General features: G+C 44.4%; 1 protein-coding gene across 1 annotated transcript; it reads left to right on the top strand.

Moving 5' to 3' along the window:
- Positions 1-1,343: 1,343 nt before the first annotated feature.
- TM4SF18 (transmembrane 4 L six family member 18) lies at positions 1,344-12,692 on the top strand. Its single transcript, XM_079100908.1, has 5 exons — positions 1,344-1,943; positions 4,704-4,793; positions 8,422-8,564; positions 11,613-11,793; positions 12,509-12,692. Exons 1-5 carry the CDS (start codon positions 1,767-1,769, stop codon positions 12,521-12,523), a joined length of 606 nt encoding a protein of 201 aa, XP_078957034.1. The 5' UTR covers positions 1,344-1,766; the 3' UTR covers positions 12,524-12,692.
- The last annotated feature ends 1,817 nt before the right edge of the window (positions 12,693-14,509 follow it).

Below are 14,509 nucleotides of genomic sequence, written 5' to 3'. Positions count from 1 at the left end.
TCCACGGAGGCAGGGATTGGCACTCGAATTCGCAGATCTCTTCTCCGCTCTTAGCACAGTGCCTGGCAGATAGTGGGTGTTCAAACTACTCAACCAGAAATGATGCTGCTCTTTCCACTCATGCAAGCCCTCCAGCAGATGTGACTTTAGGTGCTTTGATATCTTTTGGGGGTGGGGGGGTTTCAGTCTGTCGTCCAGACTTTGAGATGCACTTGGATCTCAAAGTGCATCCAAAAACACATACCCACACCCAGAGGGGTGCTGAGAAACCTCTCTGGCCACCATAGCGCAAGGCCACTAGTTTCTACTTTTGTTTCCTTTGAATCCAAAAGTGGTTCCACATATCCCAATTTTCTAAAAATGTATCGCAATGATAATCATGTCATCTGAAAACGATTCTCATAAAAATGATTTTTGTTTTCCCAAATTAAAAGCATATATGTTGAAGCATCTTAACAGTTTCAGGAGGACTATAAGATAATTAAATGTAAATGCTTTGGGGGTTTAGATTTAAGACCATGATTCAGAAATCTGAGTATACAGAGGAGTAAATAAGCCAACTTTCTTCTAATCTCTGCACCATTTTGACAATTAGGTTCCCATAATAGCCCTTTGTATCATTAATGATGACTCCGAGGCTGGAAATGTAGCTCCCTGATTAAAGCACCAGCCTAGCAAGTGTGTTCAATCCCCAGCACTGGAAAAAAAAAAAAAAAAAGATGATTTCTAATGGCTCCCATTTATTGCTGACTGACTGGCTGTCTCTATGTGCAACTGAAACTGTGTTTTGTACAAATAATCTTGTTCAAACATCTTCTCATTATCTTTCTGGGCAAGGTACTATATTTTGTCCCCATTTCACAGCTGAGAAATTGGGACTTAAAAAAAGTCAAGCAGGTCCTGCAGAAAGGGGAGGAATGAGGTTCAGCAATTGTAGGATTCCCATCCAGGCGGTCTTTAATGTGATGGTTCTGACGTCATCATGACTAGAAGGTATCTGCAGCTCTTTACAGTTAAGGCAAGCGTTGGGTAAGAGAGAAGCCCCGATCTTTATTTAGGGTCACAGAGCCCGAGTCCGCCTTCTTTTATCTCCTTTTCCTTAACAGTAAGAAAGGTTTGTGACGGTGCCCGCGTGACTGCTTCAGAGGCTGAGGTGATGGACGGGGGCTCTGGGAGGACCATCAAGTCATCAATTGGGATGCTTGTAACCAATCCCTTCTTAGTCCTCTCTGTACTCCTTCCAGTACGAATGGTGCCTAATAATAGCTACAGAAAATCATAAAGAACACTGGGTGAAAGAGAGAGAGAAAAAGGTCTGAACAGGCCACACTCTAACCCAAGCCTCCTGGGAAGGTTTCTCTTGAACCCTCCGTTCAACGCCAGACTCCGATCCAGTTCCCTCCCCAACTTCCTTCTTCAAACATGCTCAGGGTTGTCTGTCGCACTTGAATCCAGAGGAAAATGACTTATTTTCAGGAGCAGTGACAAACAGCGCATTCCTCTGGCACAGGATGAAGACCAGCTCAGCTCCTCAGCCCTCGATCATTGTCTATTGTTCTCCAAATAGTAAACCAGTATTTCACACCAGATTGTTCTGGGCTGCAGTTGTAGTCCAAGCCCTGGCTCCTCATAAATATGAAGTGAAGGTTTCTGACCCAGAAAGTGACAGGTAATTAAAGAATAAAAAAGAAAGACAAAGACAGGTACGAAGAAGAACCGGCGTATGTGGCTATCTCCTGGACTCTGCAGGCTGTGAGCAGGCCGCAATGGGGTCTCGGAAGTGTGGAGGCTGCCTGAGCTGTCTGCTGATTCCACTGGCACTTTGGAGCATCATTGTGAACATATTATTGTATCTCCCCAACGGGCAAGTTTCCTATGCAGCCAGCAATAAGCTCACCAACTACGTGTGGTATTTTGAAGGAATTTGTTTCTCAGGTGTCATGGTAAGTGTGACTTTGGAGATTTGGGGATTACAGAATGGGGGCCTGTTAGTAAGGATGGCCTTGTACCAGGTCACAGTACTGAACACCAGGGAAGCATTCTACTCACCTTGGCTTTGGGATTTGGAAGATGGGAGGGTAGAGGGGCCATTAGTCCTTAAGGGTTTGGGGTATAGCTTTGTTTTTTACCAACTATTCAGCAATGTAGCTTTAACCATGCAGGAAACGAGTCCAAAAATAAAGTTTGTGGGACATTGGCCTATAAAAATATTTTGCTGAAAAAGTCATGAAGCCAGTATATCAATTTAAGCTATTTCATCTCCGGTGGCATTACTCTTTTCTAGAACGGCTTTTCTGTCTGCACGCATGGTTTCTTTAACCTGGGGCAGGGGTAGTAAAACAGCAAGAAAAATTGGGGACTTGGAGATCCAGACAAACCTTCCTTCAGATATAAGCTCTGTCCTTTGTGTCAGGAGAACTTTGGCAAGATACTCAAACTCAAAGCTGCCATGTCCCCTTTTTAAAACGTGAATAATGACGTTTACTTTCCAGAATAATTGCAGGGATTAAATAAAATCCGATAAAGGGCCCTGGACAGAGACTGACAGGTAGTGGGTTTGCAGTGACTGTTGTAATTATAAACATTCATCAAAGAATGGGCCACGTTATCAGTAAATAGTCCTATATTATCTCTCTTAAAGTGGAGGATGTTTTTGAATATGAACTCAAAATTTGTCACTGGTAAGAATCCATGAGTGTTTTCCTGATGGCTTTGTGTTCTTCAAAAATAAATGAGCTGATAGTAAATCACGTTGGCAACTCAGAGGAAAAGACGCTTTTCCTGGGGTCCCATTTCTGAAAACAATAAGACACTGTGCACTGTAAGCTCACAAGACTGCCAATAATGTGGAAGAAAATTCATTATAATCTATCTCTGCTCTTGGGAGTATTTAATTATTATGACATTTGAACAGCTATGTTGGAAAGCAATTTTCATTTACTTTTGATTTCATTTTGGTTTTGCATATTAATTCAGCAGACTTTTAAGTAGCAATACCCAATGGCTGTTGAAGTTGCCATATAATAGGTACACAACTAGTGTTAGTGAAGAAAAGTAAATCTTTTGGAGAAGAGATTGGCACAGAATATTAAGGTCCATGAAAATGCTTATGTCTTTCGACTCAATAATTCTAAATCCCATCATTCATTTTGAGGAAATAATACAAAGTAAGGAAAGAGTTCTATGAACAATGGTTGTTATAGCATTATTTTAAAAAGCATCCTAGCAAAGAAATGGCTAAATGAATTGGGATACACTCTCTTCATGCAGTGATAAAAATCATAATTATGAAAATATAACAGCATTGAAAATGTACATTATTTTATGTGAAGTGAAAAAAGATACAACAAAATATGATAAATTTATTATTGCAACTATAGAAAACATACAGAAATGAGAAAACTCTAGAAATAAATAGGTTGAAATGTGAAGGTGGTGGAATTGTGGATAATTTTCCTCCATTATTTTTGAGTCCTCCATATTGCTGTAGCATTTTAAAACAAAAAACAAAGGCAGGCTCTTTCAACAGTCAACAGCTAAGCAACAGGACTCCAGGGTCCAGGGCTAATTATTCCTACCAATATGATAATGATGCTGGTTACTGTTACTTCAGCTTTATCTTATCATTGTTTCCATCAATAAGTAATTGCAACAAATGGAAGAATAGGCATAAATGAGATTAAACCAGAATCTATGAGAATCTGTAATAATTAACATTGTTGGAAGGAGAGACATACAGGACTCCTGGACTTGTATTCCAGGTACCATTTAAAACTGGGAGAAAAATACATTTTCTAATTTTTATTTTCTAGGGATCACTGCAATATGTGATTGTAAAGTCCTGATTTCATGCAGTTCTGATTCCATTTTAGGAGAAGGATAAGAAATGTAGATAAACAGGTAAAGGGACAGATAAAGAGAGCCCAAGGTGTTTGGAAAGTGGAGATGCTGGCTGCAAATGTTGAGTGACAGTGGACGCCTTCTCAGGATTCGTGCCGGACCCTGAGAGCACAGGGCCGATGGAGGGTTTCCTGTGGGCCCTGGTTCATACTTGTCTTAGCCAGAATTCAAAGAGTAAAGAAGTCCACGTTCTTTCCAGAGCTTGAGCCCTTTGCCTGAGATACCAAGAAAAGAAGTAGAAAGCATTGAATCCTCCCCATTAGCTGGCTTAATACAGACAGAACACACTGGAAATTCTTGATTACATGGGGAAACTGAACTTCCTTTAGAGATGAAGTTTGAGACTGACCATTCCCACCTCCATTCCCAAGGGCAGTAGGTGGAGAGACTGGCAGACGGCAAGCTCTGATGGATGATTTTCCTTCATCCTCCACAACCAAGGCAGGGGAAGTGCAGGTTGCTGGCTACCGTGGAACGCTCATGTCTATACCCTCTCTCCTCCTCACCCATTCCCTTTGATTATTGCAAACCACGAGAATGATAGCCAATATTGATCCATCACTGCGAATCCAGCACTAAACTCAAAATGTTACGTATTGTCTCATCACGACTCAGCGGGGTGAGTTCTGAACACCACTTTTTAGAGAAGGACTCTCAAGTTCACACAGCTAGAGAGCAGCAGAGTTGGGATTTGAACCTGAGTCCACCTGACACCAGAGTCTGTGCTTGAAATCCCAGGGCTGTGCTCAGGAGCTTGAGGGTAAATGAGCTTCCATTTCTGACATTCTCTCCTCCTCCTACAGATGCTTATAGTAGCAGCAGTTCTTCTGGTCCTGGACAATGGTAGCAACTATAAATGTTGCCAGAGTGAAAACTGCGGAAAAAAGTACATGGTAAGGGCGGCAGCTCGGGGATAGTGGGGCAGATTCCAGCTTTCTTTCCTCTCAGTCAGTAGCATGAAAACTCGGACGCCATCTTACCCTCTTGGCCCTTCGCTCACACCAAGTGTTCTCCAGAGACGTCTTCCACTTTGCTTACCTATAGCCTCTGCCTTTGTTCTGATGGTACTTTTCTAGGAACCCAGGATTGAAAGGCCCATGGAATTGGGAAAGAGCAATACTTTTTTCTCATTGGGTTTCTGGAAGTCTGTTTTTTCCCATGCCAACTTCACTGAGGACTAATTTCCATATGATAAATGGCATCCATCGAAAGTACACGATTCCATGAGTTTTGGCTGTTGGATGCTCCAAAAAGCTATTACGATAATCAATATGTGAACATTCCCATTACCCCCAAAAGATCTGCTCGGTCCTTATAGATTGGTTAGTGTTTTAAGTAAAATGAATCTGACAGTATTTGTCTTTTTATATGGTTTCTTTCCCCTGCATAATGATTTTTAGATTCATCCATGTGACTGGGTATACATGATGTACAGTTTTGTAAAAATTGGAACTTTAAAAATAATTAAAATAGAACCAGGGAGAGAAGTGCCACCCTGTTTTCTAAGCCCAAGCTCAGCAGGCCCCCTGGGATCTGACTTTCCCACCACTGTCCTCTTCCTCTCCCTCCTTCTGGTCCTTTCTTCGCATTTGCATAACACTTATAGTTCTTTACATTTGCCCAGTGGATTAAATTGTCATTGCTCCTATTTTATAGAGGAGGGGCTTGTGGATCCAAGTGAACTTGGGATTGATTGACTGGGAGGAACTTGACCAGACTCTGCTGGGTATTCTGCAGCAGGGGTTCCACCTTGCGACCACCCAGGAACTTGCAAAAATATTAGCACCTGAAGTCCACCCCTGGGGTCACTCACTTAGTTGGTTTGAACACAGCCTGGGCATGATTTCTTTAAAAATCTCCCCAGCAGATTTGAATGCGTAGCTTAAGATGGTTTGGCCAACTTTCTTTGACTAATGCCTTTGGAAAATAAGATTAATTGCTTAAACTTAGCACTATGCCTCTTGTGAAAAAGAATCAAAAAAATCTAAATACATCTTGTGTGTGTGCTCTCAAGCAATACACTCAGATATCCCTGTCCCATAGCTATTTTATTATAATTATGGAAGAGTTTTCAAAATTGGGTGAAGCAGTAGATCAGGTAAACATTTAAGCTGTGATACTCAGGGAAATTCTAGGAAACAAATGAACATATCATTAAGTATAGAATCAAAATCAACACATTCACTTCACCTTAAACAGTATACAGGGGTTTGTGGTTTTATGTTTTCAACTTTTTCCTATTAGCCTCTCCAGCACAAATGGCAGCTAGGAGTCATCTGACATTACAGTCAATGAACTAATTTAAACAAAGGATTGCAAGCTGAGATGGTTTTTATCCCGAAAGTTACAGGTTTGTCCTCTGCTTTCTTGTCTCGGCTGCTGGATTTATCTGCATGTTCCTATTTTCCTGTCTTTCTCCCCCCTCCAATCAACATTTCTGAAAATAAATTAATTTTCTCCCAAATCCAACTACCCTTGTGGGCATCCTTGTTTCTGTCTCCTTTCCTCCCAAGTTCCAACTCTGGATTTTTTTTTTCATTACATCTCCAGCCTCTTTTCTGACCCTATGTGTTTTCCTCCCATGTCTGTCCTGGTCCCCTCAACTCCTAGTTGTCTCCAGCGGGGTCCTCAACCATGGGCTCTTCACTTCCAGCTCTGTGCCTCCACAGCCAGAGAAGTACATCTTGGTCACATCATTTCCTTGCTCAAAAGTCACTTCCATGGCTTGTCGGAAAAACAGCCTGTTCTAGGTCTCAGGTGGGCTGGTTCCAAGTGCATGGTGGGCACCAGGAAGCAAGGAAGTACTCAAGAATGGCAGGGGCGCGCCAAGGAATTGGCCGCAAGGGGCCCCCAAGGCCAAATTTGGACCATCTGGGCACCTGAGAAAGGAGTAGCAGCTGTGGATCATTGCACATTGGATTATAAAATCAATGAGTCCACGACAATATTGAAAGAGAAAAGCAGAGAGGGAGAAATGGGTAACGGAAGTCCTTCTGTGCAGAAAACTGGTCACCTGGAATTCAGAGAAATGATAAAATCAATAAAGCAGCACATTGCAATGCCCTGTGTGGTCACTGGTGACCAGTGAGGTCATCAGTGGATGCCAGGTCCGTCACTTGAAATGTTAGGAAGCAGACTTTGACCCTGTCTCAAAGGACTCCCTCACCAGTCATTTACTAGTTGCAAAATGAAAAATAAACCTCCATGGGGGAGAGATCTGAGGGCACCTTTAACCAAGAGAACATGCTCTGCCTCAGTAGCACGAGAGGCTCATGGTGCGCCCCACATTCAGGTATTCTTGCCTGGACGTCTGCACCCGACGTGAGGAAACAGGCAGAAAAGCCAGAAAGTGGAACTTTCAAAAGACAATTGATGAAATTCTTCAAAAAATCTGATCTTATGAAAAACAAAGTCAGACTAGCGTAGAGAGAGAAATAACCTTGCACATAGACCTTCACTGGATCCATTACAATAAAAGAGTTACAAAACAATGGAATGTTTTAACCTTAGGAAAGATCATGCTGTGTATTTAGAGGTGAGAGGCCATGATACCTGCAGACCCACTTTCAAATGGTTCAACAACAACATAGTATGAATAGGAGCTTGTACACACCCACGTGTGTGTAAGCAGATACGTACAGGGAGACGGCACCTGCGCGGGAAGGTGCTCTAATAGGTGAGTTTAGATAAAGAGTGTACAGGGGTTTGTGGTTTTATGTTTTCAACTTTTTCTGTGGATTTAAATATTATTTAATAAAATGTTGGGACAGAGTGCGCCCCCTGACAAGAACAAAGAAGTCCAGACTCCTTGATTGGGCATGCAAGCCGTCTCTAGCCTGGATCACCAAGCGGCTTCAGAAGCTCCTTGAGGCCTGAATAGATCTGTCCAGTCTGTGTCCCCAACATGAACCCCAGGGCCATCTGGTCCTCAGAGTTGCCCCCTCACGCCTCTGAGTGAATGCTTCTTGGGTCAGAACGACCTGCCCCCTCTCTCGCATCTCTGCGGGGCCCTTGCTCCTGCTCCCCGTCACTGCCCCTCCGTCACTGCCATCTTGTGGACCCGGTGAACATCTAGCAAACACCTCCGCCCCCTCTTACATTCTCATATGTGAAGGTTTTAAAATACCATCTTCACAAAGGAAACAGAGGCCATAGCTTATTCTTAGAGAAGTCGCCCTACCTAGGAAATAACAGGTCTCAATAATTAGCTACAAGTGATTGATTGCACCCCTTCCCTGAGATTCTGTAAGAGGTCTTTGTTATTTTGATAACGAACTTCCAGAAAAAAAGAAGACGTACTGTAAATGATCTGATTCCCGCTATAGATAACAAACAAAAATCATTTGAAATGTGTTTTTATGATCAAGCAGGTTGGGATCAAATTTTCCCGTCTTTAAGAAGCACGTGGTATTACCGGGCTGCTGTGGGTACCGATGAGCGGGTGGGTACCAAGGGGTGCCGTGACAGACCGTCTCCTGTTTTCCTCGTTCTCTGGCACTCCCTTCTTCTGTGTCTATTTAGGCCATGTTGTCGGTTCTCTTTTCCGCCCTGGGAACTGCCTTCTCTGGATACTGCCTGGTCATATCCACGCTGGCTCTCATCCAGGGCCCATACTGCCGCACCCTCCATGGCTGGGAATATGCCTTTGAAGACACCGCAGGACGGTAAGGAGTGATGCCCCAAACCAAGGAGCTCAGGAATCAGAAGCCCTGTCCTCCTGTCCCATTGTCCACGCTTGCTCCGGGGATCCCGTGGCTACCTTAGTGCAGCGTTTTCTTGTCACTGATCCCCGGATCAGTGTGTTCATTCCCGCACACATCTTTGTTTACCTGGTTGTCTTCTCTGGGCTCTGAATATGTATGTACTCAATATTTTGAGGCTGTCATGATTTGTTCAGGAAAAGTTACATTTTCCCCATATTTCAGATTAAAACCTCGTGGTTATCTGGCGACTGATGGAGCTGGGGTCTGGCTGGTTTCAGTGTCTCGATCTTCTTTTGTGGCCATTTTGGATATGGTCTGTTAGAGCGGCAGGGAGGAATGGAGGTGCAGCCGTAGGGAACACAGAGGCAGAACCACGCGGGACAAGCAGGGAGGTGCAGTCGGATCCAGGAACATGACTGTGGAAGGAGCCAGAAGCTTCCTCAGCTTGTAATGAAGAAGGGTCCGGAGAGATGCCCTTGCTCAGAAGGCTGGTGGCCCGAGTACCCCAACCCTGTCTCTCAGAATGCCTCCACTGGCCTTGCGCTGGCCTTACTGGACTGCCAGGGCCTGCGGAGGCAGCTCAGGAGGAAGCACAGCCCAGAAAGAGCTGCAAGGGAAGCCCAGTGCACCTCCCTGGCTTCATCCTGTGCTCAGAATGCAGTGGGATGACAGCAGCAGCCTCTGCCATCCCCGGGGAATCCCGTTTACTTCTCCTGGCCCTGCGAATGGCTCTCTCTGCTCCAGGGCCTTGTGGACGTGAGGTCTCCCGTGCAACCTGGGCCCACCCGGCACCGCTGCCTTCACTGTGAAGGTCCAGCAAGGCATCACACGTGCTGACCTCTTAGTAGACAGGTCTCCCCTTGGGTCGGGAGAACCCAGACAAGAACCTCAGGCCTTCGAGTGCATTGGAGATGACACTCCTATGGGACTGAAGGGGCTCAGGAAAGAGGACCTCACTGTAGAAATTCCCACATGAGCAAAGTCCTGTTTTAAATCAACGTTTCCCTATCCCCAAACCAAAGCAGCCTTCCCCTTCACAAGTCTCTCCATCACTTCGTTCAGCTGTCTTCTCCTGCCTCTCACTACATAAAAATGTTGGGAGGCGAAACATTGTTCACAGGCCATGCAGGAAAGCTAAGTCTCTGGTCTCCCAGAAGTTTCCAAGGTTTGGCAAATGCAGGGAAGACAAGGGATTAATATCAAAATGATGAATATTAGTTATTCATTTATGCAACAGACGTTTATTGAGCACTACCATGTCCAGAACTTGGGCTGACTGCAGCGATAGAGAATCAGAGCTCACTTACAGAGGCTCCCTCCCGTCCAGGAATTCACAGAATTGATAGAGGGTCTACTGAGGTGGGCAGCCTTAGGGTAAATACTGCCCTTGGAGCACAGGTCGTTGATGCTTATAGGTTTGGATTTAAGTCTTCAAACACCTCTTTATAAGCTGTATGATCTTAGGCAAATATATGGCTTTCTCTGAGCCTCTGTAATTTGGGGAAAATAATCATACCTGCCTCACAGAGCAAGGAGAATCATAATGGATGTGTTACACAAATAAGGTGTGATAAACGCTCAGGTGTGCCAGGTTTCATTATTATCAACATCATTACCCTGCAGACTCCTTATGTCCCCTGAATTATCCATCTGCCAGCTGGCCAGCAGGTCCAGCCACTGGTACCATGACTAGCGAGGATCCTGAATCAGTTTTCATTCAGCGAACATTTGTTGATCTTTACGTTGTACTGGGCACTGCCTTCGGCCTTAGACAAATGAAAGAGAATCAGCGCCCTTAGCCTTCCGTCTGGTTAGGAAATAGAAGCAGATGCAGATAGCAATGCAGACGCAGATGCAGACGTAGATCTACAGAGATAAGGATCTGGGTGGAGTTCTACACATGAAGCCAATGCCACGGCAGCTTCTCTATTCCTTCCCACCCAGTTGGTGCTGTTTTTGAGGAACGGTACCCTAGCCTGGGAAACCCAGACTCCCCTCAAGCCAGCTGGGTTTTAAGTGCTAGATGATCTATGCATGATGTGCATGTGGAAGAGTCTGGAAATGGGATCTGGAGGGACCTGCCTCCCTCATGGTCGTGAGGAGGTCTGTGATGGGTCAAGGTCAAGGGTAGCAGAAAATCACGCCTGTATCATGCCTTACAGGTTCCAAAACATTTTTACATGCTTCTCACCAAATAGTCACAATCACGGGATATATTAACCCCATTATCCAGATAAGACTCTGGAGGTCAGAGGGGTGAAGTCCCTTGCCCAGGGCCCTGCAGTCCCAGGAGTGCCAACTCAGTATTCGGTGCTCTTTATGGCTTGGGATGCAGACGGTTAGCAATATCCAGAAATTCTTAGAGTGCTTCTGAGTTTCCAGAGCATTGGAAAGGAGGAAATAAAGAAAGAGAGGGGGTTAGGGTTAGAGGGACTGAGAAATGGAACTTGCTCATCCAGACCTGCTGAGTCAGGTACATTTGGGGTTCCCGCCAACCTTCCCATCATCCCCATGCTGGCTCATTTGGTTGCCGTGAGAAACGCTGTCGAAAGGGCTTGGACAGAGCTGAGGAATTTCTAGGGGAATCTTTTTTTATTTTGCCATATCTGTGATTTTATGTTCAGAACAAGTCTCCTGCCCTGTCTTCTGAACTCTCTGTCTTGGATTCTCTCAACACTGCTGACCTCCTCTGCTGTTGACCCTTCTGGGATTTGTTTTGCCTCCTGATCACTGAGGCTGCCTCCAAGGTGGACAGCACGTTTGAACTAAGCGTCTAGCTCAGGGGCTGTGCATACAGTGTTCAACAGATGCATCTGAAGGAGTCTTCAAATATGTGAATTCATATTACTGTCTAATATTACTACATGCTAATCTGATGGTATGCGAATATTGGTTAGGTTTTAATGATAAAGTATTCATTTCCCAAACGTATAAGTGTCTGTAGATTCCGCCTTGGACCCTGTGTGAGCCCCTGCAGGGTCTGGTTGGCCACGCCCTCTTCTCTCTCAGTTTCCTGACAGATTCCAGCCTGTGGACCCAGTGCCTGGAGCCTGCGCGTGTGGTGGAGTGGAACGTGATTCTGTTTTCCGTTCTCATAGCCCTCAGTGGGCTGCAGGTGATCATCTGCCTGGTCAGAGTGGCCATGCAGCTTTCCAAGATCCTGTGTGGCACCTACTCGGTCATCATCCAGGTAGCGCTGGCCCTGGGCTCTTCCCCTTTACCCCTGGGGGTGGGCTCTGCCATTCCATCACTTGCCCCCATTTCTACTGCCCTGCATTTACTCAAGCTCCAAATTCTCGATTTTGTTCTGATGTTCCAATGCATCTGTTGACTTGCCTCAATGGAATGAATCATGTCAACAAGTGTGGAATCCACACGCCATCTTGTACGGTGAAAACAGCCTAAGAGTTTTGAATGAGTGACATTTCATTTCTCCATGTAGAGATAACCAAGAGCGTGAAGATATTGTACTGTTATTAGGAATTTTCCTGCACATAGGATAATGGAGGGCTCAGGACTTTATCTCACTATTGTTACTTTCAAGTAATAAGATGTCTTTATACTGAGGACATTAACAAGTGGTTTGAGACAGGGGAAATGAAACTATTTCAACCTCAACTGCTAAAATAATGATGATTTACTTATGGTTGCAATGGCTAAACCTATTTAACAAGTCAAGAGTGAGGAGACATCATGAAGGAGGAATCTCAGATTTTAACAACACGCAATATGTTAACACCTCCCTGAGCAGTCTCAGATAGATATTTTCCTATCCTAACATGTTTTGAATATGAATTTTGTTTAAGTTGCTGGAGGATGGAATTATGTTTAAGTACCTGAGGGATGGACTATTAATCAAGACAATTTTATAACTTGACTTATTTTGGTTTTTCTTTTTTCCATAGCCTGGAATCGTTTGAACATGGACAAGAGTATTTCTGTTGCCAAGATACAGCAGCCAACCTAAACCTCAGGCCCACTGATACCTTGAGGGTGACCCTGGATGAGGGTATTTCCTGCCCTTGGTGTTCATTGTGCCTATTTGTGAAATTTACAGTCCTTGCTGGAAGTGCCAATCAGGCCAACTTTGCATTTAGAACTTTTTTCAAACCGATGTGTCAGGAACTTCACAAGTATGTATAGTTATGCCCTTCAACCAAAAAGTCCTTTTCTAAGAAACTGTACTATGGAAACAAATAAGAATGTAAGAGAAAATCCTATGCAAGTGTGCATATTGCAACATGGCTTAATATTCTGGAATATTAGAAATGCCCAAAAAGTCTTCCCCTGAAGAATCAGAGTGGTACATTAAGTGTAAAATTATATGCTAATTATGAATGATGTTTTAGAGGTTAGGGATAATGCGACATAGAAGAGACAGGTTACAAATTTCTGTTTACAGCATTAGCATAACTATTTAAAACAAACCACCAAATAAAGTTTAGGATAAGAACTAAATCTAGTAGGAAACAACAAAATATCAACTGTGATTGATTTGGGTCAGAGATGATCTTTCTTCCTACTCTTCCATGCTTTTGAAGTTTTCATTATTAAATGTGTTTTACTATAGATTTTTAATGACATATTTTTACTATTAAATTTCTCTTTTTCTTCAACCTTTAAAAGTACATGTTTTTTTCAAGTATTTCCCAACAATTAGTATCTGTAAAAAATCACAGAACAGCACTTCAACTTTCAATGAGGAAAATAGTGATGTAGATACGCCAAGAAGGGTTTTTTTTATATAAACGCACATAATCTGATTCTTGGTTTTATTCTCTTGCTCCTGGTGGTGGGCGTGGTGGACTAGAATAGTAGCTGTGAGATAAATGAGCAGCTGGGGACCTTCTCACTGGGCTGCAGGAAATCTGTGGATCAGTCGGTGCCTGTGTTGGGGGAATTGCCACAAGTCTGTGTTGCTCAAAACAAAAGTATCGAAGGTAGAACTTTTAGAAGCTTTCCACCTGAGCACACCATGACACCTTTGAGGTGCACAGCCATGTCTTATATTTCACATCATCTGTGGGGCCTAGCACACAGTGGGTCTGCAGGCCCTCCACGCGGACATGCATGCCAGCCCTTCTGCTCTCCGTGTTGCTCTGCTGAGCACCGTCTCAATCACAGACTGCTGGGCTTCAATACGTCTGCCATTTCCCACTGCTGTCCTCCATGCACATGGTCAATACCTGCTCCGAGACACACACACACACACACACACACACACACACGATGTATTCTGGAGTCAGATTGCTCAGGTTCAAATCTGGGCTCTGCCTTAGCTGTGTGACTTTGCAAGTTTACTTAACATCTCTGTACCTCGATTTCTGAATCCGTAAAACAGAAACAATCATTGCTTAATAAGTGAAGATTAAGTGGGTTAGTACATGTAAAGCTCTAAAAAATGGGGTGACTTAAATCCAAACCAAGGTGCACTTGGAGCCCAAGATCCAGGACACCCTAAACTGGAAAAGCTACACTAGCAACAAAAAAGGTAGAGGGTGAAGGAAGGAAATAGGGACGTGGAGAGGACATGACATCAGAAATTTGGGAGAGAAAGAAGGAGGAGGTGAGCAGCAGGCAGCGCTAGGGTAGAATCCCCAGTACAGACTTGACAGTACAGGGAAGACCATCAGAACAAGAAGGTCAACTCCCTTTATGTCCCCGTCACCAGCGGAGACCATGCACTTCGTGGCCATATCCTTGGGTTCCTGGAGGCCCTGCCCGTGGCCCATACACTTCCACCCCTGGGAAGCCAAGTAGTGGGTATTCAAGGTCACATTGGGAAAGCCGGCCAGCGCTGCTTCCTGCTGCGTGAGCTGGAGCCGGAATCAGGACAAGGTGGTCCTGGAGGAGCTGAGGCTCCTGGCCGCCACTAAGGCGCGGAGTGGAGCTTCAGCACGGGCAGC

This window comes from Sciurus vulgaris (assembly GCF_902686455.1).
Source record: "Sciurus vulgaris genome assembly, chromosome: 10".
In the NCBI taxonomy this organism is placed as follows: Eukaryota; Metazoa; Chordata; class Mammalia; order Rodentia; family Sciuridae; genus Sciurus; species Sciurus vulgaris.
The sequence above is the reverse complement of the archived record's forward strand: the minus strand, read 5'-3'. Positions and strand labels throughout refer to the sequence as shown.

What these genes read in the sequence shown, in the direction of transcription:
- TM4SF18 (XM_079100908.1), top strand. Translation starts at nt 1,767, where the DNA reads ATGGGGTCTCGGAAGTGTGGAGGCTGCCTGAGCTGTCTGCTGATTCCA. An exon ending in ACTGCGGAAAAAAGTACATG is followed by an intron (nt 4,794 to 8,421) that starts GTAAGGGCGGCA and finishes GTGTCTATTTAG; the next exon opens with GCCATGTTGTCGGTTCTCTT. An exon ending in TTTGAAGACACCGCAGGACG is followed by an intron (nt 8,565 to 11,612) that starts GTAAGGAGTGAT and finishes CTTCTCTCTCAG; the next exon opens with TTTCCTGACAGATTCCAGCC.